Consider the following 23905-nt stretch of genomic DNA (forward strand, 5'->3'; position numbering starts at 1 on the left):
AGACAGAAAACATCAAAGTAAAAGCCATCATGAGACTCTGAAGTTTGAACATTTAATCTGTAAATCAGAAGTCTTCACACAGACGTGATCTCCTCTGAACACACATTTATATATGTATACACATCAGCTGACATGATTTAAAACACACTACATTAAAAATGGCTTTGTCTTCAACAGCTCTCCGCTCACAAGTACTTCTGTGTACTTAAACACACTCGACTATGTAACGGAAACAAATCAAATCACTTCTCACACGGATCGGGATGAAGGGAATCAGAAGTCATTTGTTGAACACAACACGCAAAATACAGCATCAATATTCACAAATATATTGCATAAGGTTCGGTTTGTATATTCTTACTACGGTCGTGTTTCCACCTGTACGGGTAGGAGAAATGGCTTTTTAAGGTTTCATCATCTGCATCAGTCAAACCCCAGAGGTTCCATATAGCTCAGATACACAAAGAGGAATGTTCTCCAACAGGGTCACAAGTACTGTGAAGGGTACGCAAAACATGTTTGTGATACTTTGTATTAAGACGGGTAGAAATATATCGGATGTAGAGCAACGTTTCCACTACAGGAACTCAAAGAGGGCAACATGGAGTTTAAATAAAAGTCACTATCTCTCGCTGACTGAGCCTCTACGGCCACACTGAGGAAAGTACTGCAATATTTATATATCAGCAGAATAAAAACTGTGTGCCGGTTGTGACATTTCCTCAAAATAAAATCTTAATTAAATGTATTGGGGCCGTCGGTTTGTGGACTGATGTTTTGAAGCCTCCAGTTTGGCTTTTTGGCCGTCGCCATCTTTGCTATTTTGCAACCAGTCAACAGGAAGTGACCATATTAGGACTGAGGAGGAGGGACATAGAGACGGCGTATACGTCTCTGGTAGAGACCTGTCAATCACCGTGTAGCCCCGCCCTAAAGCATCCCCTGCTCTATGGTCTGTTTGACTCTACTGTGGAAACAAAAGACAGAATCTCGCACCAAAGCTCTTCAGATCCTCTAAAGCTCCGGTTGCGGGTCGCTAAGTTCCTGTAGTGATAAAAAACAACAACCTCTAAACAAACAAGTTAAAGCTAAAAGCTGACATGACCGGCTTTGAGGATTATTATTAAAATCTTCTGATTATGTTCTTCACATTTAGCTCTACAAGTTCAGCGTAAATCACAGTAAAATACCTGCGATGTTGATGTGATTCTACAGTAAATATTCTACAGCGTAGTTACATGTGAATCTCTAAACACATAACATTCCAAAACACTACCGTTAGATTAAATGATTGATTTCTGATCAATCTACCAGCTTTTGTTCTACGAACTCAGAAAGAAACACCGCCATTCTATTGATCAGCTGATTGAATTTCAGATTGTTCTCATCCATGATATCTAATTCATAATCTCAGTTTGAGTTTGCGATCGAAGGCAGTAGAAGCCGATGAAATACTGCGACCTATAAAGTGCATAAAAGTGGATAACAGCGTCGTAACAAAACGATGACGATGATAACAGCTGCTTTGACAAACATAGTGAATACGGCTCCCTTACCGCCCTCTCCTGTGACAGCTAGTGTTAGTAACAAACAGCATCAAGAAGGAAACACTTAAAGGGTGATTCAAATACCTCTTTTGGTTAAAAGTCGCACATTGTTCTTCGCTCTCGAGTTAATTAAAGACGTACTTTTTGAAACGCAGAGGTGCATTATAAAACCAGACAATGTACAGTCACGCTGAATAAAAGTGGAGCATTAGGATCAAAGTGCCACGTTGAGTAAAGCTCATCCACCGCCTCCTTAAAATCATTAAAAAACACAAGGAGAAGGTTTTGCATTGCTTCGTGTGGAGGCGTTGGTCTTGGACGTACAGCGGAGGTCCAGCAGGAGACTCCTCAGTAGGGTATTTGGTTCTGGTAGTACTGCAGCATGTCGTACGTTTTGCTCCTGTTGAACAACAAGTTGAAATATGTGAGTTTGTGCGTGTTGCGTGAGGTCATGTGAGGATCTGTCCACACGTATGCAGATTGTTTTTATACGTGTAGACGAGGGACTTTCTCATACCTGCTGCTGAGGAAACAGCTTTGGATGACTTTGATGATGAACGCTGCAGCTTCTTTCTCACTCATTTGAGGATTAAACCGTCCTCTGATAAAACAAAAGGAAAGATATCCATTAATGTTTAAACTCATTGATATCTTGGCCACACGTTAAAAACACAACACTGAAAACAGATACAGAGCAACACGAACATCAACAACAACATCTGATGAATATAAACTATATTCTCTCTTTCAGCTCTGGTTTTGGTCTCCACCAGCTCCTGAGTTAAATATCTGTCTCTTTAGCTGCACTATGTTCACCAGCTGGTCTCTACCGGTCTGTCTGCTGTCTTATGTATTGCTGATTATTAACATGAATCAATACAGCAGTAACTAAGGTTGCCCCCAGATGTATTTGACAGACTGTTGGACTTACTTGAGGAGTTTGATGGTTTGTCCTCTGAAGCACGGCAGTCCAGTGTCCAGCATGAGGGTCACTAGAGAAACCACGGCGTCCATGTACGGTCTTTATGTTCGGAGAAGAAACAAATTACAACAAAAGTTATCTGTGTGGATAAGTGGCTCATCTTTCTCCCGTCACAAAGCACGAGGAGGAGACGAACACACTGCAGGCTTCTTCTTACCGTACAGCCAGATATCCTCTGACGCACATCTCCATGAACCACTTGAACGGCGTGGCCTCCATCTTGCCTCCCATGATCATCACCATCTCGTCGGTCAGCTTGATGTCCGGCTCCCAGCCCAGGTTTCCTCCAGGAGAGCTCTCGAACATGAAGCCAAAGTCTGCAGAAAGAAAAGAAAAAGGACTTAGCAGTGGTGAACGCACCACAATGTAACTGAAAGGAACCTCCCTGTCATAGCATCAGCTGTTGCATGTACAGTATATGAACCATACCTATGTGGATGAGGTGTCCCTTGCTGTCCAGCATGATGTTGCCGTTGTGTCTGTCTTTGATCTGCAGCAGGAACAGCAGGAGGCTGTAGGCGGCCATGCTGCGGATGAAGTTATACCGAGCCTGTGGAAAGAAGAAGAAGACTTCAGTATTTAATGATTTATAATAACAACTTTAAACTGTGTTTTAGTTTCACTGCTGCACAATCAAATAAAGCGATCGATTGGTTCACGATCACACAAATGTTTCCAGTCTGCACACCTTCTGGAAGGCGAGCGTGGATTCGTCGCCGTACTGGTTGCGGAAGTAATCGTACATCCCGAAGTCCGTCTGTCGGCCGAGTTGGTCTCTGGACTTGCAGTCGGGGATGCACTCGATCACGCCACACTGAGGAAAACAAATACCGGATTAGGAAATGTTTGGAAAAAGTTCCGGCCATCATTGCTTTCAGTCATGAGTTTTAAACACGCCCCTAGTTTACCTCACACTCTGGTAGAGACCTGTCAATCACCGTGTAGCCCCGCCCTAAAGCATCCCCTGCTTTATGGTCTGTTTGACTCTAAATGGACCATAATGTACTAAATGAACATCATGCTGTTTTGAAGAAGACTTGAAACTAGAGATTGAGACCATAAACTCATGTTTACAATGTTTACTGAGGTAATAAATCAAGAGAGAAGTAGAGTCATTTTCTCATAGACTTCTATACAACCAGAGGACTCGCCCCCTGGTGGACACTAGAGAGAATTCTGTACAGATTGTAAAGCCCCCTGAGGCAAATGGAGGGAGTGATGGGACGTGAAGTCTTACCCCCGGTGCGGTGGCCACCACTCTGTAGGGGAAGACGAACAGGTCCAGGCCGACCAGCTGGAAAATATTCTTAAAGAGCCCAATGATCTGCAGAGCGAGCATGTCCTGGAGAGTAAAAAAGAAAACGCAGGAGGGTCACAAGAGAAGCTCCCTCCCCTGAAAACGTCCCAGCGAACGAGCTCGGTACCTGTCTGCAGTCGTCTCCCACTTTAAAGATGGCCGCCTGCCAGCAAATCCTGCGCGATCCGTCCGGGTTGTCCTCTCCGTCCTCCAGAGAGTCCTCCGGGCAGCGGAGACCCTCCCTCTCCAGCTCACTCACCCCACAGCGCTTCACCTTGAACTTGGCCAGGTAGGGCGCCTTGGCGGCACTATGGCGACAGAGAACACGACATTATATGTGTAGGGGCCAATTAATCACACATTTATATTGGGTAAAAGTGTCTATGTTGGCATATTACATAAATCATTTAAGTATGAATATATATATCTATGTTTGCCATTTTCTTGCCATAAAGTGTAAGACTAGATATTTTGTTTTTTACAGGTAATGGTGCCGTAATTGGGTTTTTCCAGAGCACATGGTAAAGCAGGGTTTGTAAAGCCGTCACGCTAATAGAGAGTGAAGTCTGCGTCGGTCTGACCGTGTTTAGCTTGTTGTGACGTTCAGTGAAAGAGAGATAATCAATATATGTATATTTATCAGTAGAGGACCGGGCAAGATGTCTCCCCCGTTTACCTCTGCATGGGTGTTCCAGACTTGTAGTCGATGTCCAGCACGATGGCTTCAGGGTTACTTGGTAAGTAACAGCCTAAAAAACAAGTTTAGAGAGTCACAACGATGCAAATATTCATAATTCAGTCACTTAATGGGCTCAAAATGTTCACAAAACAATCAGAGACACTTCCACATGGAACAAACATCTGTTTTCTGTGATCTCTGGAGAGACAATTCAGTCTTTTTTCATTGTTTGTTATTCTCCATTTTCTGTCTTTTTACAAGCTTATATACATCTTTAAAAACATCATGTTTTCACTGCAGCACAGTAACTGTTTGCTGTGTTTAATCCTCGCTATGGAAGAGATCGTCACCTGGCTGGACTTTGATGTCCGACAGAGCTTTGAGACACGCTCTCTTCCTCTCCTCTCCCTTTGGAACCGGCCTGGAAGATTAAAATAAACCAGGTTTTACATTTTACTGTAAAAACATTCCCTTGTCTGCTGATAATGTGCAGCGTCATGGCGCTGGGTTTACTTGAGGATGGCCGACACGTTGGTGATCTTGTTGAAGAAGTCGAACTCTCTCTGGTAGAAGTCTTTGGCCGGACCCGACAGAGAACCCGTGATCTCCTCCACCATCTGCTCCAGCAGCTCCCCGATGTCGGCTACGCAGAAAATCATGAGGTTACATCAACACAGCTTGATTTAATGAGGCAGGAAAACATATCACATTAACATAAATGAATGCACAATTGAATGCATTATAAAGAAACAAATGAATATCTTGTAAACTATTTGATTCGGCTGCAAAATTATTACTCAAATGTAGATTTTTAAGACACGTCTGAAAAGCTGTGTGCACCACCATCGCCAACGTGCAGCTCGTGATTATGTCATTTTCTGTCACTTCCACCTCACGCCGACTTCACCGCGGCGAGTACAAACCAAACCATTAGAGAACAAGCTGCACTCACGGTCTTTCTGGTGTCCCTCCTCGTCCATGAAGATGTTGGTCTTCATGTTCCAGATGAACTGGTGGGCGAGAAGCTGAGACTTCTGGGCCGCCCACAGGATGTACTCCCTCACGTAACCCATCTGAGCCGGACAGAGAAGCGGAGTTTAGTGCCACCGCTGCGTAAACGACGATCGAACCTTTAACAAATCAGCTGCTTAAACTGATCGTTTAAGATCCAGTAGTTTGTGTTTACCTTATCGTAACGGAGAGCCTGAACGATCTGAGGAATGTAGAACAAGATGGCGTCCTACCGAGAGACAACGTGGCGTTAAAGAGAGCGGGGATTCTTCTGAAGTCGACTCCTAAAAGAAAACACGAGTGTGTGTGACTTACCGGGGGAAAGGAGCGCAGCACTTTAACCCCGTACTGAGCGGTGAGAGGGTGAGGAGGGTACATGCTGCTGAAGTAGGACAGACCGGTGGGGGGGTCCGCCGGAGCCCAACACAGGATGTGGCTCAGCTCGGGAGAGTCGGCGTCGATGGTGTGCCATGTCACCAGGAACTAGGAGGTAAAACCAGGAGAGGAAGTATGAACATGAACACACACACACACACACACACACACACACACACACACACACACACACACACACACACACACACACACACACACACACACACACACACACACACACACACACACACACACACACACACACACACACACACCTCCAAAGCTCATTGGACTGAGCGATCTCACCTTGACGGCCTCCGGTACATCACTGACGGCTCCGGGGTCCAACCTCACCAGCCGGGTCACTTCAGCAACAATGGCGTCATTCTTGAACCTGGAAACCAAGGAGTTCAAAATAAAGAATCAACAGTAACCATTATTTTAATGATTACATTTAAATCATTTCTGGGAGAGTGTGTTGACCTGGTTGGTAGCTGCATAGCCAGGTAGGGCGCGATGCCCCAGGCCAGGTTGACGTTGTCCTTCCACTGCTTCTCCGTCAGACTGATGTATTTGGACCTCCAGTTGGCGATGCTGGTCTCCACCGACTGCTCCGTGGAGATGGCCAGCTCCTGAGTGGAGAGCGGGTTGTACCACGTCGTCAAGCGCTCGATCTCACTGGCCTGGAGAGGGAGGGAGGGAGGGAGGGAGAGGGGGAGAGAGAGAGAGACAGACAGAGAGAGAGAGAGAGAGAGAGATCAGTAGAGTTAAAACCAGAAACTCATCATCATCATCATCATCATCATCTTCATCTTCATCTTCATCTTCCCTCACCAGTAAGGCCAGCAGCAGAGTCCTGCGTTTCATGTAGTACTTGTGGAGCTGCGTTCCTCTGTTACTCTTCTTGGACGTCCCTAAGATGTGGACGAGAGGGACAGACATTGGGTCACTTTAAAGACTTAAACCCTGAACTAAACCCTCAGTTTTGTGGGTATTTATTTTACATTTTTTACTCTCTAAATTTAAAATCTTTCCCCACGAGGTGAGAGGTATTTATCAAATAATCTATTTACTTGTTTTTTTCAAAACAGCTTCAATAACAAATAATTCTGTGTAATATCGTCCTCTGCTTCCATGTTTTTATGTTCCATCTTTAATCCTTAATGTTTCTGTCCTCTTTGTTTACATCTTTTTCTTTAAGTCTCTGGCTTCCACCGGTAACCCCGCCTTTAACGTGACAACGCTATGAATTGTGGGTAATTCCCTTTACGTTATTGGATATGTGGAGGCGAGACGAGCTGTGATCAGCGGTACCTGACTTCTTGGACGTGGTGGACATGCCGCTGGACAGCGGGTAGGTGTTGATCCATCCCTGGCCGCTCTGCTGGGAGCGAACACTGGAGTCCGTGTTGCTCCGGAGGTCGGCGGCGTTCATCACCGACAGACTGTGCAGGGACGGGTCCTGGTTGTCTGATTCACACACACACACACACACACACACACACACACACACACACACACACACACACACACACACACACACACACACACACACACACACACACACACACACACACACACACACACACACACACACACAGATTTAGTATGGCCCGAGACACAAGCAACCAACTCATAGATGAAAATCTGAGCGAGAGAAAAGCACAGGTAGATGTTTCTTAAGTCGGCAAACATCCAGCATATGATCGATGATGAGGGAGTTTCTGAAGACTCCTCTGCTGTTGTGATGGTCATGCATTTGAAAGCAGGGAAACCAGCAGGATTTTACACGTAGGTAGAAGTTGCCTTGAACCACTGATACTGGGTCAGATATTATTTTGGGGGTCAGATTAATCTGATCCAGGATCAGCGGTTGGAGGACTCGTCTACCTGAAAGCGCTTTGATGTTTATGAGAATGAGATCGTTCCTTTTCTCTCAAGTCGTCGGGAATGAAGAGGAGAGGATGTTCTGGGGTTGGAAGAAAAAACACTTCTCCTTTTGAAGTCGGAGGGGCAGACGGGCGGGGCTGACATGATGAATTATCGTGCATCTTAACGCGGATGACAAATTTGCGCTTTTCCTCACAGCTGCTTTAAGGGAGAGTTTGGATGTTTAAAGTGTGTTTGTTTGAGGTTCTTCTCCACAGTCAGTGTTTCACTACAGTAGATGGACCAAAGCAATGTTCTGCTGTGGACGTACTTTGTTCCATCTACTGTAGTGAAACACTGACTGTGGAGAAGAACCTCAAACAAACACACTTCAAACATCACGTAAACATTAAGGGTAGAAAACAGGTTGATCGTAGAGGTATGAGAAGATAGAAGTAGGAGAAAGAGGAATAAAAGGGAAAGAAAGAGTTGGAGGGAGAAAATAAGAAGGACCAAGAAAAGAACATTGAAAGAAACTAAATCTATTAAAACAATCTAAAGCCGGGTTCATAACATAGACGGATAGATACCAGGATCTATCTGCAGCATCGTGAGGACAAACAGCGTCAGATTTGTCATGCGTATGTATAATAAAGCATGCCCCTGCGGCAGTGCAGTCCGAGCTCCACCGCTTTAGGCTTACTTAAGAGAGAAATCGGAGAAGTGCTGGACACGATAAGCGATCCGAATATCCCGGCAGAGAGCGTGCTCGGGGCCGGGGTAGTACCAAGCTCACCGGGTGGGACCAGGTGGCACGCTGCCAGGTACTTCTTGTCAGACAGGATGCTGGCGTAGAAACGGATTATGACGCTGATGTCCTCGCGGAGAAACTTGTCACCTTGGGTGGGAAACTTTGGAGGAGCGCTGGAGGGACAGAGAGGGGAGGGTTAGATCATAGCTAGATTATTCTCTGTGCTTTGAGTTAAATGCTAACATCAGCATGCTAACATGTTGATGTTGAGCATGTTCACCATCTTAGTTTAGCGTGTTAGCATGCTAATATTTGTGAATTAGTACGAATTCTACTTTCTATCATTTGTTCCTTTGGGTTGTTTTGGAGAAACCAAGCAGTATGAAGACATCCCCTAAAACGTCTGGATAATATGATGTTGTATGGACTAAATTATTGTATAAAACCCCAAAACAACACATTAATTGATGGAGTGAATGTGTGTGGGTACCTGAAGTAATCAAAGGCTGTAGAATAAATCTTCTCTCGGAGCATATTTCTCACAGTTGAATTGGTGAGGACGTCAGAGTGCAGCAGAGACAGACCCAGAGTCAGCAGCCTGAAGCACAGAGAAACATATTAACACATCTTGCATTTAAAAATAAGAATAAACAGACATCAAATGAAAGGTAAGTAACATTCCGTATATTTATCTTTGAGCTTCGTGTGTTAAAGGACCTGAATCGAGGGCCGATGGCAGCTACGTGGCGGTTCAGGCTACTCTTCGCTCCTCCGACGTTGAGAGACAGCGAGCGCTGCAGCAAACTGCCGAAGATCTCCACTTGATCTGCGCTGGAATACTTCGCTATCTCAAACCGCTGGCCAAGAAACTAGAGGGGTGAAAAACAACAGGGCCGACATGAGAGGAAACAATGGAGGAGGAGACGATCGATAAGAACAAGCAGAATGCGTTTTTTTGTCGGACCTCGATCCATATTTGGTGAGGGGTGACGTCTGGAGGGCAGGGGATCGGCTGGCTCTCCTCCGATGCAGCCAGAGGATCGGCCTCCACCTTGGCGTCGGAGAACAAGCCCATCTTAAGCTCCACGGTCATCTGCCACGCTCCCGCCATCTCACGCATGAACTACGGCAGCCGAGAGAGGGGATTTGTAGTTTATATAGAAGACGAAATGCATCAACAAGGACAAGAAGAAAGGACGTACCGGTACTTCCACTCCAACACGAGCTGCCAGCAGCCACTCCCAGCAGGCGATGGCCGTCTCCATGCCGTGGGCCGTGAACATCTTGAGAGGAGACCAGCAGAGGTGGTGCAGGAGCTGAGGATCGCAGTCTGGAGAGATCAGAGAAGAAGTCCAGACCATTTTAGAGACAAGACAGAGCTCTGAATATAAAGTGGGGACACATGGAAGTAAATGTTAAATGCACAACGTAACAACTATAGAAAAATGAAACCATCAGCGTTTAGATCGGACTCGCTTTTACTTTGAAGTTCTGTCTGCCACCGATTTTGATCTAAAGGAAGATGAAGGCTTCATTTACGCACAAATGAAGTGTGTCAACCGTTAAACAACCAAAACCAGAAGTTGTTTGCTATCCCCGGTTACCAAAGAGTATCAGTGACAGATATTTGCAGTTAGTGAGACCTTTGCTGCTGATGAGCAAGGCGGCCAGTTTGAACATGGCCTCCGTGAAGGCCTCCGGCTTGGCCGAGTCTAAAGCCTCCCCCATCTGCTTTATCATCAGCCGGCTGAGATCGGAGTGTCCTTTAACCATCTGGGCGAAGTGGATCATACCAGACACCTACAGAGGAAAGAGAACACACGTGAGCAGGAGAAGCAGAGGTATGAAAACTTTATGTCCACAGGAGCCGGTCGAGTTACGGTTCCAATATCCATCAGAAAAGTTTCAGAAACTAAACATCTGTACAGTTTCTGTGTTTTACAAGCATATAGAATACAAGTTGTGCAGCTTATTTTGATAACAAATGTTTTGTGGCTGCACTAAAAGAGTCAATATGGTTTGTGGTAACGTGGTTTTACCTCTCCAGCGTATCTGTTCCTGAGGTTGAGGGAGGCCATGAAGTTAGAGTAGTCCTTCTTCACACAGGCGGGCCTCTCAGTCAGCTGAGTGGACTACAGGGGAAAACAAATCACTTTACTGAGCTCCTTTTCAGACGTGGAATATGAAACATTCTGTCTTCATCCATCTGTAAAAGTGACGGCTTTTTGTCATTCAGACATACTGCAGGCGTCTGTTATGCAAATGTTCCTTTTGGCTTTATTCAAACAGGGGCTTTACATACATAGACTGTAAGTATGTTGGATGTATATCACAAATATTTGGGCAAATGAATCTAAAATGATTGTCTCTGCAGAACATCATAAATGAAGAAACGGTGAATTAAGCAGGTCTAGTTTGTGGCGTCCCACAAGGCTCCATCCTTGAGCCATTTTAATTTCCACCGTAACCCAATGATCTCGCAGCATTAGTTAGCGGTAGCATATGAAAAGTCAGTTTTGGGACCTACCCCCAGTGTTATGCTCTGTCTGTTGTAACCGGCGAAGTGCAGGATGCTTTCTGTGGCCATGGCCAGGCCGGTGTGCTGCGAGAGACCCGACACCCAGTTCTGATGTTTGTTCAAATACTCCTGAAAAATGAAGTAGAGCAGTTACAACCACGTTTAAGGCCACTATGTCAACTTTATTAATCGTGTGTGCTCTACGAGTGGAGGTTTTCTTTAGTTATATTGTGATGTAGTGTCACCTGGAGGTGGGATTTGGTCACGGACGGCGCCCACTTCATAGCCTCTTTAAGGATCTCCCCACAACGTGCAGCAAAATCCTTTACTATGCTCTGAAATTAAAGATACGATATGTATTAGGCAAGTAACAACTTGGTGAAATGATGAATAACTGGTTCTTAATGAAGCAACATTACCTCTCTGGCTTCATACGTATCTGGGACGGTGATTCTGTGCGGCGTGTCTGGAATGTCGTAGTAAGGTTGGTCTTTATGAATATCCTGCAATGAGGCATAAACATCATTATTAATGGTAGATACACTCCGTTAGGCCGTCACAAACAGACCGCAGGAGATTGTTGTTTGCGTGATCCTGTTGAAATCAATCTAAAATAAAAACCATAATAGTTAGAGCATTCATTCTCTTTATGCAGAAGGAAAACTAAAGCTTCGGTCTTTCACGCTCAAGTGCAGAGATCGCACCGGCGGACCATTTCTATTGCAGAGTTTACGTATAAAGACGAGATAGATGAAAGGTAGATGCTCCACTGATAGTTAGTCCACTTATTTCATGACTTACTGCACTGAGTGAGAGGGAAAGCGTCTGCAGGATGTCCAGCATGGTCCTCAGCACACGGCCGCTCCACAACAAGTGGGGGAAACTGAGCAGAGAAGGAAAATACGGTTCATGCTTCTGCATTTTAAACAGCTTATAAGAGTCAGAGTTGTATTCTGAGTGAATGATCATGTGCGTCAATGCTCACGTTTCAGCCAGGCCAGATAAGTATTTGTCAGCTACTCTGCGGATCCTCTTGTGGATGTGGTTGAAGTTGACCAAAAGGAACTGAGCGTGGCGCTCCAGCTCCTCCTCATGGGCTTTGGTTTTGGGCTGAAAATACAAATATTGTATAAAGATGTGGTCCGGACTGAACTGCTGATTGTTTTCTCAAGTAATCAACTAATTGTTGGGTCTACGATGAAATGTCAGAAAGAAGCAAAGTTTAGTTTACAATCATATAAAACAGAGAAAAGCAGAAAATCATCACATTTCAGAAGCTAGAGAATGTTTTTTTAATAGATTATCAAAATAGTTGCAGATTCATTTTCTGTCAAATAACTACGACGATGTATTAAGCCCATTTTTTATTTTACAGACAACGGAAAGTTGATCCATCTTTGCTCTGGGACGACATGCGATTCCTTGACCAAAAAAAACGTTTTCTTTTCTTGTAAATTTGTGAAAAAGCTCAGAGAATTTGCTGCACTTATCCTTTTATTTTCCAAACAAGTCAGACTTTATCAATTTCTCTCTCTCTCATAAAACAGTGATTTATTCCCTCTGCACAGGAACACCTCACAAAACATATTGTATGAGCCAACTTTCCTTTATGTTAACGGCACAAACCCCGTGGTGCCATTCTTTAATAAACACCAGAACACGCTCTACACAGGATGAGTGAAAACATCTCCTTTACCTTTTCAGCCATCATATGCAGGAAGACCTCAAAAACCTTGTCGCTAACGGCAATCACACACTGCATCATGCCTGGAATACAACATAGTAAATATGAATGCACATAACAAAGAAGTAACACCACAAGCTTTATGCGTTCGTGTTCTCTTGCTCACCAGACTTATCCTTCTGTATCGCTCTGTCTTCAGAGTATCGGAACATGACCTGAAAGCGGTCCGAGTCCAGAGCGCGCAGCATCCTGACGGATAAAGATGGATTTAAAATGATATAAAGATCACTCACATGAGCCAGTGTGTGACATGTGGACACCGCTCACATACCTCATGTACTCCAATCTGTAGACAGACAGCAAATATGTGGACATGGCAAAGTCCAGCTTGTTGATGAGGGCAGACACTTCCGGAGGAGGATCCAGCAGGTTGATGATGGTGCTACGCAGATCGTTCAGCTCCGCCTGAGACACACAACTACGAACCGTGAACCAGGGTCCACCTCATGCGTGTGTGTGTGTGTGTGTGTGCCGTCGTACCGCAGTGACGGTGTCGTTCTTCAGCGCTGAGTTGTACTGCAGCTCTGAGCGTAAAGGTTCCCCGCTGGGAAACGTGAGCAGCGGCGATTTGGTCGCAATCTCACAAACTCCCTCGTACCATTCCTCCGGCCACAGACCTGAAGATTAAACAGAATCACGACACACGACAAATTAAAGTGCGAATGCATTCCCTAATCCGACGTTGACTGTACCTGAGCCCTCCACAGCAAATCCCATGACCACAGAGTAGAGCCAGAAGTCCCTGAAGAGCTTCTGCAGACGTGGCTTCGCTTCCTTAATCGGTGGCAACCTCTTCGTCAGCTAACAACGGAGGAAAAATAAGTAAGAGAGAGAGAAAGACAGTAAATCTCTGTGGTTATTAAAGTACAGTAGATTTAATTCATGGGAAAGATAACTTATATTAGAGAAGATGAATGGTTGTATATGTAGAGAACACAACAGTCCTCAACCTCCTCTCAGGATTTATCAAGCAATCCGGATCCTTTTCATGTTTTTTATCTTTTTGTTTGTTTATGTTCTATAAAATAGTGTTCATTTAGGGTTTTATCACAGCGGTTCAGATGCTAAAGAAGTGGACTAAATTGACCTGATCTGCTCGGTTTCCACTGACAAAACTTAACAGGAGAAGGTGATAAAAACAACACTCACCACAGCAATAACTGGAACTAGGACGCCGAGGTTTCCAGCACTGCTCGACGCCTACAGAGACAAAAGAGGAGAAGAAGTCTAAAACAATCAACGTTTGAAGTCTCTTCTTTTTGCTACTGACGTCACTTTTCATGTTTCACAAGGAGAGCGAGAGAATCAGCCGACAAGACTACAAACAGGCGTTTAGTCGTGTCTTCCTTTGCGGCCATTTAAAAAAGATTTAAACACTTTGGCCTTTAGATGAGATCATAATGCGAGTCGTCATGTCTCAATAAATCTCATGCATATTGAACCCTCGAGCCTTACCTTCTTGTAAACATACAAACATAATTTATTTTTCTGACTGTGAACAGACCTGGAGTCTCACCAGTTGTGTTTATTCTTATAACCTGAAAGATATTCTCTAATACGATGCACATCCAGCCAAACCTTTCATTGATAAACTTCCTTCTGTAACTGCACTACTGTGCATTGATTCTCATATTTGTGTCTGTACGTGCGAGTGCTTCGTACCTTCAGAGCCGGGCCTTTGTCTGGGGCTCTCTCGCTGGCTCTCTTCCCCTCCAAACCCAGCTGGACAAAAAGCTCCAGCAGGTTGACCAGCAGCTCATCGACCATCTGCTCAGCCTGCAGGTTCGCTGCTATGTTACCCAGAGCATTTATCACAGCCAAGGAGCAGTGTCTGCATACGGGAGAGAGGGAGCATCAATCCACCGGACTCTCACACTGTGAATAATACTCGGCTACATGAGGAGATTCTCCCACGTTATACATCACTTTCTTATGTACTCAACAACTCCTAAAGGACTGCAATTAGGTAATTTACGTACCTGTATCCATGGTCCTTGTAGTCTTTGTTAGAGTAGACCATGGAGCTGGCTTTCACACTGATCTGCTGGAACAAATTCCACACCTCCTGGTAGATGTATTGCTACGGTGAGAGAAGAGTTACGACGTTAGATATGCTCATGAAGTAGGTATTTACATAAACTGACAGTTTCTAACCCTCTGAACCCCAAAACCAGCCGGCGGGATTGAAAAACACGTTTTCTTCAAACAATCGCCAAAACTAAAGAGTTTGTCACAACCAGAAGCTGTAAAAAACAACATCATCGTCAGGTTTTCATCTTTCCGACGGTCCTTGAACACATCAAGTGCGACAAACACTTACGTCAGAAAAAGCAGCCGAAGTGAAAAACATTTTATTCTACATGTTTCATTTAAAATACTGTCCAAAATAAACCATTCGCTCTAAAACACATCCTGTAAAAAACATTGAAAGCTGAGCTGGAAGTAAAGGTTGTAAAAATGTGACAGTCTAATATATACAGCACGAGGAGCCTCCATTGTTTTTCCAACATTTGTAACACTTGGAAACATGTTGAATATATAGATTCCAGTGTTTTCCTATTTCTGCAAAATAATTTTGTTTTCTTTTTCATGATTTATGTCATTATAACTGTATTATTCTGCACAAAAGACATGTTTAGTTCTCTCTACTTCTAGTCATAATTGTTCTGTTTCCATAGAGGTTCAGGACTTTTATTTTGTAGTCAAAATCAAGTTCACAGAGAGAAAATGTGACAGGAGCTAAAAAACGCCCCTAAACTTGTTGAGGGTTTGAATAGATAACGGAGTATAAATACGCACATTGCCCGTGATGACCATGCAGCCCAGCTGGTCTACGATGAGGACGTCCAGCTGGGAGGGAGGCTGGCAGAACTTCTGCTGGAGGATCTGGAGGATGGGCTCCATCACTCTGGGGGTGTCCCGTAAGGCCACAGCGATGTGACCCAAAGCCCTGATGGTGTGGTCCGGGATCAGATGAGCATCTCTGTGGACGAGAGGAGGGAACATCGGTTCAAAAATAAAGACTTTTAATTCTCGTCAAAGTCAGAGGAATATGACGCTCGACTCACTTGTCGTTTTCCTGATAGATGTAGAGACGGTTAGACAGACTGGCGAGGAACGCTTCGACAATCACGTTGTCCATAGTCAGTCCGGCTTTCAGGCACCTGAACACAGAGAGACATGTGTTCATAACAGCGTGTATATCAGAGACTAGTTAAACGTGGAGCAAGATTAGACCTGAAAGTGTCATTTTCCTTCTATATAGTGTCTTCAATCATGAGCGATAAAGCTGCTCTTTACCATAAAGATCAGTTTGTGTTCTGTACTTTCAGCAGTAAGTGACAGATAAAATGTTTAATAGATATAATATTCATATTCATAGTTTGTCAAGACGATGTTAGCAAATCTTACTTTTTTCTCCGGCTGTAGGAGACTCTAGAGTCTAGAGTCTAGAGTCTAGAGTCTAGAGTCTAGAGTCTAGAGTCTAGACTCTAGAGTCTAGACTCTAGAGTCTATTTCTAGACGACCAAAATGTTACAATTAACTTTCATGAAGTTAAAACACACTGTGAAAGGGTTAAAGTTGTAAAAGGAAAACACGGAAAACTCCCAGTCCGGACAACGCCGTGTTAAAGACCTGTCAATCACTGTGTAGCCCCGCCCTAAAGCATCCCCTGCTTTATGGTCTGTTTGACTCTAAATGGACCATAATGTACTAAATGAACATCATGCTGTATTGAAGAAGACTTGAAACTAGAGATTGAGACCATAAACTCATGTTTACAATGTTTACTGAGGTAATAAATCAAGAGAGAAGTAGAGTCATTTTCTCATAGACTTCTATACAACCAGAGGAGTCGCCCCCTGGTGGACACCAGAGAGAATGCAGCTTTAACACAAGAAGCTTTTCAGAACCGGAGATTGCCGCCTAGTTTTGACTTGAACGAAATTTATATACTACATAAAAAAAACAGCCAGATATATATTTTTTGTTTTATTTTAACCAAATGTTTAAATGCTCTGCCTGCCTCATTGCTCAGGCGTCTGTGTGTGTGTGTGTGAACTCACCTGCAGATGTTATCGATGGAGATGTCCCTCAGCTGTTCGTACATGGACGGCTGGCTCTTCTTGCTCGCATTGGGACTGAGGGTTGACTGGGAATGTTCGTTGGTCACATGGATCTTTATCTCACCGCCCCCTGAAATAAAGAAAGTAGTATTTTGGTAATAAAACATTGAACTGGAGGTAACGATGCTACTGAATGATGGAGTGTGCTGTTGTCACCTGAAGCGTACTGGCTGTGGTATTTGTACAGCTTCACCAGAACAGGAGACGGCACCACCAAGAAGTCTCTCAGTGACGTGGTGACAGAGTGAGCCACCACGGGGAAGCGCTCACACAGACGACCCAGGCCCTGAACACACACACACACACACACACACACACACACACACACACACACACACACACACACACACACACACACACACACACACACACACACACACACACACACACACACACACACACACACACACACACACACACACACACACACACACACACACACACACACAAAACTGTTTATGTACTGTGTTTTAAAATATAATGCAACATGTCGGTGTGCATGAAAATGGGAGGTGTAATCATGATCCAGGCAAAGATTCTCCTCTTTCATAGTTTAAAGTTACCTGTAAGCAGCAGATGAGGAGCGGCATGTGAGCGATGATGACTTTACTGGACGTCTTGGACTGCAGCTTCTCTGACAGTTTGGTGCAGAGGTTCTCAGCTCCTGGTCACAAAGAGAGAAGAGCTGTGACTCCTGAGACAGACGGCGTCCTGTGTCCTTAACTAAGGCGACTGCTCACCCTGCTCCTCGGTCACGGCCCACACCATGAGGTCCACACAGGCGGCGTTGGCCTGGCAGCGCAGCTTGAGCGGGCTCAGTTCGCTCTGCAGGTACTCGACGTCGTGCAGGATCCTCTGCAGCTCCGACTGGCTGCTGCTGAACTGCTCCAGCACGAAGTCGTGGACCTCCTTCACGTAGTCCGTCTGGAGGTCTGGAGAGCACACAAAGCACATCGTTACAGCTCGCCCTCGTTTTTTATAATAAAATGCGGCTGATTTAAAGAAAGAGGGGGATTCCTTTACCTTTTAGATTGTACAGAGTGTCTCTTAGCATCTTAAATATGGCTACATACAGAGGATCACTGAAGGTTTTGTAGTAGAGATGAAGACTAGGATTCAACTGACAAGAAAGAAATATATCAATGAAGCAGTCGTGTAAATACATAAAGATAAAGAGGACAAACATCTGGAGAGTCATACCTCTAGAAGTTCTGCCAGAGATTCATCCAGCGATTTCAAAAACGACTCGGACACAAACTGTTCCACCTATTGGAGAGAAACGAGTCAATGAAATTGCGTGTTGTCTCATTTTTTTCCTCTTACTCGAATGCATCTGTGGCTGCTGACCATGTGGAGGAGCTGTCTGAGCATATCCAGAGGGACGTGAAACTCTCCAGCGCTGCTGCCGGTGAAAAGAGGGGAGACGGAGAAGCTGGAGCTGATGGTGGAGAAGTAGTAGTTGGGGTCCACCGCGCTGCCATCGGGGAGGTACGAGCCTGGAGAGGGAAAGCAGGAGTGTTTAGAGGGATCGTTCTGGATGTTTTAGAGCGTTGGGTTCTTCTCCACAGTCAGTGTTCTACTACAGTAGATGGAGCAAAGCAATGTTCTGCTGTGGACGTATTCTAGACTCCTAAAGGAATCTGTATCAGTTTAAGTGAACGTTATGTTTAGAATGTTTTCACAGCTTCAGCTCCCTCAGAAAGGTCTGTCTGACATCAAGGTAAAGACATTCTAAATAAAGCGTTCACTTAAACTGATACAGATTCTTTTAGGAGTCTAGAATACGTCCACAGCAGAACATTACTTTGCTCCCGTGCTGGTACTTCTGTCTCTTTCTATAAACTCTACTGTAGTAATACACAACACTGATGTTGAGCCTAACAGCCTCGACTGCTTCTCTTCGGGTACTTACCTTCAAAGTACTGTGCGGAGGGGTCAGCAGGTGAGATGGGGGTCAGACAGGCTCTCTCTGGACTGGCCTGCAAAACACAGTAAAAAGTATTTGTGAAAATCATCTCTTTTTGACGGGTTAGGTTCAGGTTTGTTCTTTACTTTCCTCAGATTGATCCATACCTGTTGACTGGAGCCTTTCCGTCTCAGAGTGTCTCCCTGATACACGGTGAGCAAAGAGCTCGGCAGGATGGAGCGGAAGTCATTGAAGGACCGGCGGTGCAGCGCGTCGCTGTCATCGGCCGAAGGCGGCGCGGGAGTCACCGGTCGAGGGAACAGCTTGGACAGTAACGGCTCGTCGGTGTTGCTGTATCGGCCAAACGCTCGGGCAACACCGAGCAAGGTGGGCACAGTGTACCTGCACAGGTATTCTGTACAGAAGAAAGGTTATGGAAGGTAGAGACAATATTACTGTGAAGCTAAGTTACATACAAAGGAAGCAGGAGGCGTGTTGTGTTGGTACCTTTATCATGAGCCTCTGGATTCTTGCAGATGTCTTGCAGGACTTGCATGATGTCCATGACCGCCTCCAGGATCTGACAAAGATGATACGTCATAATTACGTCAAGATAATCATTTAAAGGGGAAGCTAGTTTTATCAAACTGGACCCTATTTTCCCATGTTTTTGTGTCTTAGTGACTTGAAATTGGCCGAGTATTGAGCGAGAACGCTGCAGCCGGCAGCAAGGACACCGGGAGTGAAACGGGCTGCAATGCAACTGTTCCGGGCAATTCTGCACCGTCAATGTACGTCCACAAGAAGTGCTCGTTTTGGCCACTGACGGGTTCAGTTTGTTATTAAAAGTGTCTGAAAACATTGTGGAACAGACTCTACATAGAAATCATTATCGTGTCTAACACAGTGTTCCTGAAGGAGAAGTCTCACACAAGGAGAAGACTTGTTCTAACGTCATCTCGCGAGAGTGTGAGTGAGGAGTCTTTTCACAGCCAGCATGAGGAGGAGGAACAATATCATGAACCAAAAATACACACATATATATGAACACACACACACAGACACACACTAACACACCTGTCCTCGTAAGGTCTCATCCCGTTGGGCAACGTCTGAGAGGAGAGTTACGAGACCAAAGGTGAAGATCTCTGCGACAGGAAGTGTCTCTGCAAGACACAAAGTTCAGCAGATATTAACAAACAGCACCCTAAATGTAGGCATCCATACTCAAAGCGTACTGAATAACACAGGATTACAGTGAATATTATAGGATACATGTCATGACACAGGTGTATCGTTACCTCTTCCTTTGCGTTCTGAGCTTTCTTCAATCCACTGAACCTTAGGAAGCCCTTTAAGCAACCCGAGAAGGTACGGGACGATAGCATCTTTGTGCTGCAACACAAGTATTTTTCACAGCATGTGATACGAGGGCTTCACAAAGGAAACCACGAGGCTGGAGAGGTGAGTCGAGAAACAAACCATGTTTACCTGCAGGTCTGACTCAACCAGGAAGATGCCCAGAGCGATGACGGCGTCTCTCCTCCTCTCGTCCAGCTGGAAGACTCCTCTGAAGTCCACGGGGCACATGCATTGTAGCTTCTGCACCTGCGAGAGGACGACACACACACATCACATCTTCATCTTCATCACATCTTACTGCTGACTTCAGCTGGAAGCATCAGCTGTTTGGATGAAACAATCTTTTAACGTCACATCGCTCACGTCTTGGCTCCATTAGCGATAATGAATTTCGTTTTTTGCATAATTGTGCTGCAGGAGTCCAGCCAAACCTGCCTCTAGCATTAATTAGCCTAATGCTAAAGGGCCAGACATAAGCTGCGAGATGGATTTATCCACCGTTTGAACGTTTGTTTTATGCGATACGCAATGCAGAGGAGGGGGAATTTGTGGAGGAACCAACATTGGATTTGAAAAGCTAAAGATCACGTTTGTCGAGCGAAAACAGTCAAATAAATAAAGAGATTTTGGGTTCAGTTGGTTGTATGTATGTCAACATTTTAATGAAGAAGTTGGAGCTGAACCAATAGGATACTTCATCGCACAAATTCTTCCTCTTTAAGCCGGTAAAATACAATACATTCTTAAGTATCGGCTTTTCTGGCGCCGACTGAAAGGAGGTTATTGTACAAACAATGAGGCCTCTGTGTGAAACAAACCCACTCAGACGTTCACAAACTAATCGGCTCAAACTATAGTCAATAAATCGATTCAGTTGATGGGCTGAAACTTAATTGGAAAACATTTTAACGTGCTAAAATGAGAGGGTTAGCTGCTGTGCTTCGTCATGTTTGATAGCAAAGTGAATATGAGTTCTGGGTGATTATATTAGTATTTTTATTTTTTTCACAGTTTCCTGATATTTTATAGACTGAACGATCGAGTGATTTAGAGAAAATAATCAGCAGAATAATCAATAATTAAACATTGTAGTTATAGCTCGACATATTCTCGGTCAAAGAGATGGATGATGCTTCTAGCTTATGTGCTTATGCAGACCTTCACAACAAGCACAGTTCAAAAGACTTTACATAGAAATAAAGTAAAACAGGAAGACGCGCTCCACTCACACAATAACACAATGGGAGGACTTCTCACTGTGTTACTGCTGCCACAGTTACTTCATCACACGAAGCACATATTGAGCTATACTTCCTGTTTTAGTTCTAAATCATTTCCCCATTTTAAACCTCAGTGGGTGTATTTTCTAAATCACTTCAAAAGTTGTGGCCACGCCGTAATCCCCGACCACAAATCCCAACCTCCTGAGTGAGGATCACTCAACCTCATTATTCCAACAATTTGAGTTTCAGCCGCAGAACTGCAACTCTGAAAACATTCTCATGAACATTTCTTCATCAAGCATGTTTCGCAAGATGACACGATCACTTCTTGTGGGTGGGACTTTAAGCTGCTGGCCTCTTGTGATTGCTTAAAACTGTCTGTCACGCATGCTTGATGATTGGTGATATGGAATTTATTCTTCCTCTTTGTCACAGCCAGATTAACCTGTTTGGAGTCCCTGTTGCCTCCAAGTTCCCCTCGATTGCAGTGGCACACAATACACTAGAAATAACAGCTGGATTTTGCACACACACAGAAACCAACAAATACCTCCTGTTGTATTAAGCTTTAATTTAGTAAAAACGCACCATATGAGCATAATATAGACAAAAATATGAAAGGTTTTATAACTAGATTTTGACGCAGGGCCACAAGACCACATAGTAAACGGACCCAGCTGATTTGGTGCAACATCCCAGAACAATTTCAAAGTAATAAAATTAGCAAAAATAAACTGTCACACAGTGAATCTGGGACTTTAGCAGCCCCGAGGGCAGCTGCCCGGTTTTGCTTTGATTGGTGATTTAGCCTCTCTCCTCTGAGCTGTTCATCTCATTCACTATCGATTCACTATCGATTGCTGCTGCCAGACATAATCGACAACTTGTCACTCGGAAAATGCTGCAATTAGTTAAAAGATACATTGATCCACTCCTCGTATCAGCAGGTAATCTATTTATTATTTAGCAGCAATTGCTTCCTTGTTTGGAGACAGGAGCACTTGATTTGAAAACCTGTAGAAATCACTACAATTGAATAAATAGTTTTATTATAAATGAGGAATATAGGACACTGTTGTGTGGACTCACACGTTATATTAACATTCAGCTTGAAATCAGACGTCATAGAGCTGCAACTAACAGTTACTTTAGTCATGAATCTGAATATTATTTTAATCCATTGGTAAGTATTATAAAACAGTTAAAAGTTCCCTGTGCCATCCTGTATGAACGACAGCCAAATCAATATTATTTTGTGTTATTTATTGGTTTATTTGATAAGGGACGGTGCACATTAATAAACACATTGCTGTAAATGCGTCAGCGTTAAAGCCAAGAGGCTATTTTTTAATCTGTAGTCCCAGAAGATAAGATTCAATTTACAAAGTTATGCAATATTGACCCTTTAAAAAGCGTGCAGAAACTATGAAAGAAGTGAGAATATTAATATAAGTAGTATCATCATTCAGGAGACTCTTATACTACGTTGTCAAGTACTAACAAGACACATTCAACACACACAAAGACAATAAAATGAGAGATAACTATGTTGAATAGAAACATGGAGTAAAGACAAGATTATGCTGCATTGTTAGACACTAAAAACAGACAGACAGGTGACAGCAGACAGACAGATTGATGTCTTTGATAATATTGATTATCAAATATTAATTATTTGACACATCAAAGTCGTTAGCATTAACCTGAGCAAAGATTAGCTATCTTACAGGTTCAAAACAGCTAACGTTAGCCACCGTTAGCTACCTTTGACGTCACAGCTACAAATGCTCACTGAGCCGCCATGTTTTTCGACAGGTACTAGCTTGTTTACCGTAGTTTAGCTAACGTTACCTTTTCTATCGGAGCCTGCCGGTGAGCCGCCAACGACCGAGCCAGAGACAACACGGTGTTGAAGTAGAACCCTCTGCTACCTCCTCCATTGAGAGACATGTTGTTTTAAAGACGCCTTATTACCGCCACAGGAACACAAACATCTTCTTTCATTCAGTCCCGAGGAGCAGCGGCGGTCCGCACTGACAACTACGGCAAGCGCGAGGTGGTCAAAAAAACGCGAAGCAAGGTCACGGTGCATAAATGATAAGAACAAGTACATTTACTCAAGAACTGTACTTAAATATAATTTTGCGGTACTTACTTAGTATAGGCATTTTATGTTACTTTATACTCATACTCTACAACATTTCAGAGAGAAATATTGTACTTTTTACGAGTACTGGATTGAGCATCCCAGAAGTATAAGAACCTCTTAAATAAGTTTACCAGCTGCAACATAAAAGTGAACATATCGATGCATCAATAATTATAAAACACATTATTCTGAAATGAACCATTCTGCATAATGAGTACTTAAATTTTTGGTGCTTTAAGTATATTTTGATGCTTTTACTTTTGTACTTTTATGTAAACTTTTTAATGCAGGACTGGTACTTGGTCCTGGGTCTCCAGCAGCGTGGCTCCTGGAGGAGGAGGAAACGCTGCTGCTGCCGGGAGCTG

The 23905-nt window shown here is 44.0% G+C and overlaps 1 protein-coding gene across 1 annotated transcript; it reads right to left on the bottom strand.

Moving 5' to 3' along the window:
- Nucleotides 1-38: 38 nt before the first annotated feature.
- Nucleotides 39-23437, bottom strand: pi4kaa (phosphatidylinositol 4-kinase, catalytic, alpha a). The gene is made up of 54 exons (XM_076109203.1): nucleotides 23243-23437; nucleotides 20298-20414; nucleotides 20108-20201; nucleotides 19884-19972; nucleotides 19314-19386; nucleotides 18974-19221; nucleotides 18813-18879; nucleotides 18248-18396; nucleotides 18101-18166; nucleotides 17924-18020; nucleotides 17641-17832; nucleotides 17464-17564; nucleotides 17057-17186; nucleotides 16841-16970; nucleotides 15842-15937; nucleotides 15573-15756; nucleotides 14753-14853; nucleotides 14436-14604; nucleotides 13923-13973; nucleotides 13466-13574; nucleotides 13254-13390; nucleotides 13045-13178; nucleotides 12880-12962; nucleotides 12726-12796; nucleotides 12015-12139; nucleotides 11831-11912; nucleotides 11449-11532; nucleotides 11275-11364; nucleotides 11039-11158; nucleotides 10551-10643; nucleotides 10155-10311; nucleotides 9714-9841; nucleotides 9476-9634; nucleotides 9229-9380; nucleotides 9002-9109; nucleotides 8557-8684; nucleotides 7206-7361; nucleotides 6726-6805; nucleotides 6375-6574; nucleotides 6198-6285; nucleotides 5832-5999; nucleotides 5692-5745; nucleotides 5458-5578; nucleotides 5019-5148; nucleotides 4856-4926; nucleotides 4503-4575; nucleotides 3954-4134; nucleotides 3767-3871; nucleotides 3218-3343; nucleotides 2959-3079; nucleotides 2687-2846; nucleotides 2479-2568; nucleotides 2065-2148; nucleotides 39-1947 (listed from the first exon to the last, which is right to left on the bottom strand). The coding sequence occupies exons 1-54, from the start codon at nucleotides 23339-23341 to the stop codon at nucleotides 1896-1898; spliced, it is 6273 nt and encodes a 2090-aa protein (XP_075965318.1). The 5' UTR covers nucleotides 23342-23437; the 3' UTR covers nucleotides 39-1895.
- Nucleotides 23438-23905: the final 468 nt, after the last annotated feature.

Source organism: Anarhichas minor, unplaced genomic scaffold, assembly GCF_050575085.1.
Source record: "Anarhichas minor isolate MPS153535 unplaced genomic scaffold, ASM5057508v1 ptg000002l, whole genome shotgun sequence".
NCBI lineage: Eukaryota > Metazoa > Chordata > Actinopteri > Perciformes > Anarhichadidae > Anarhichas > Anarhichas minor.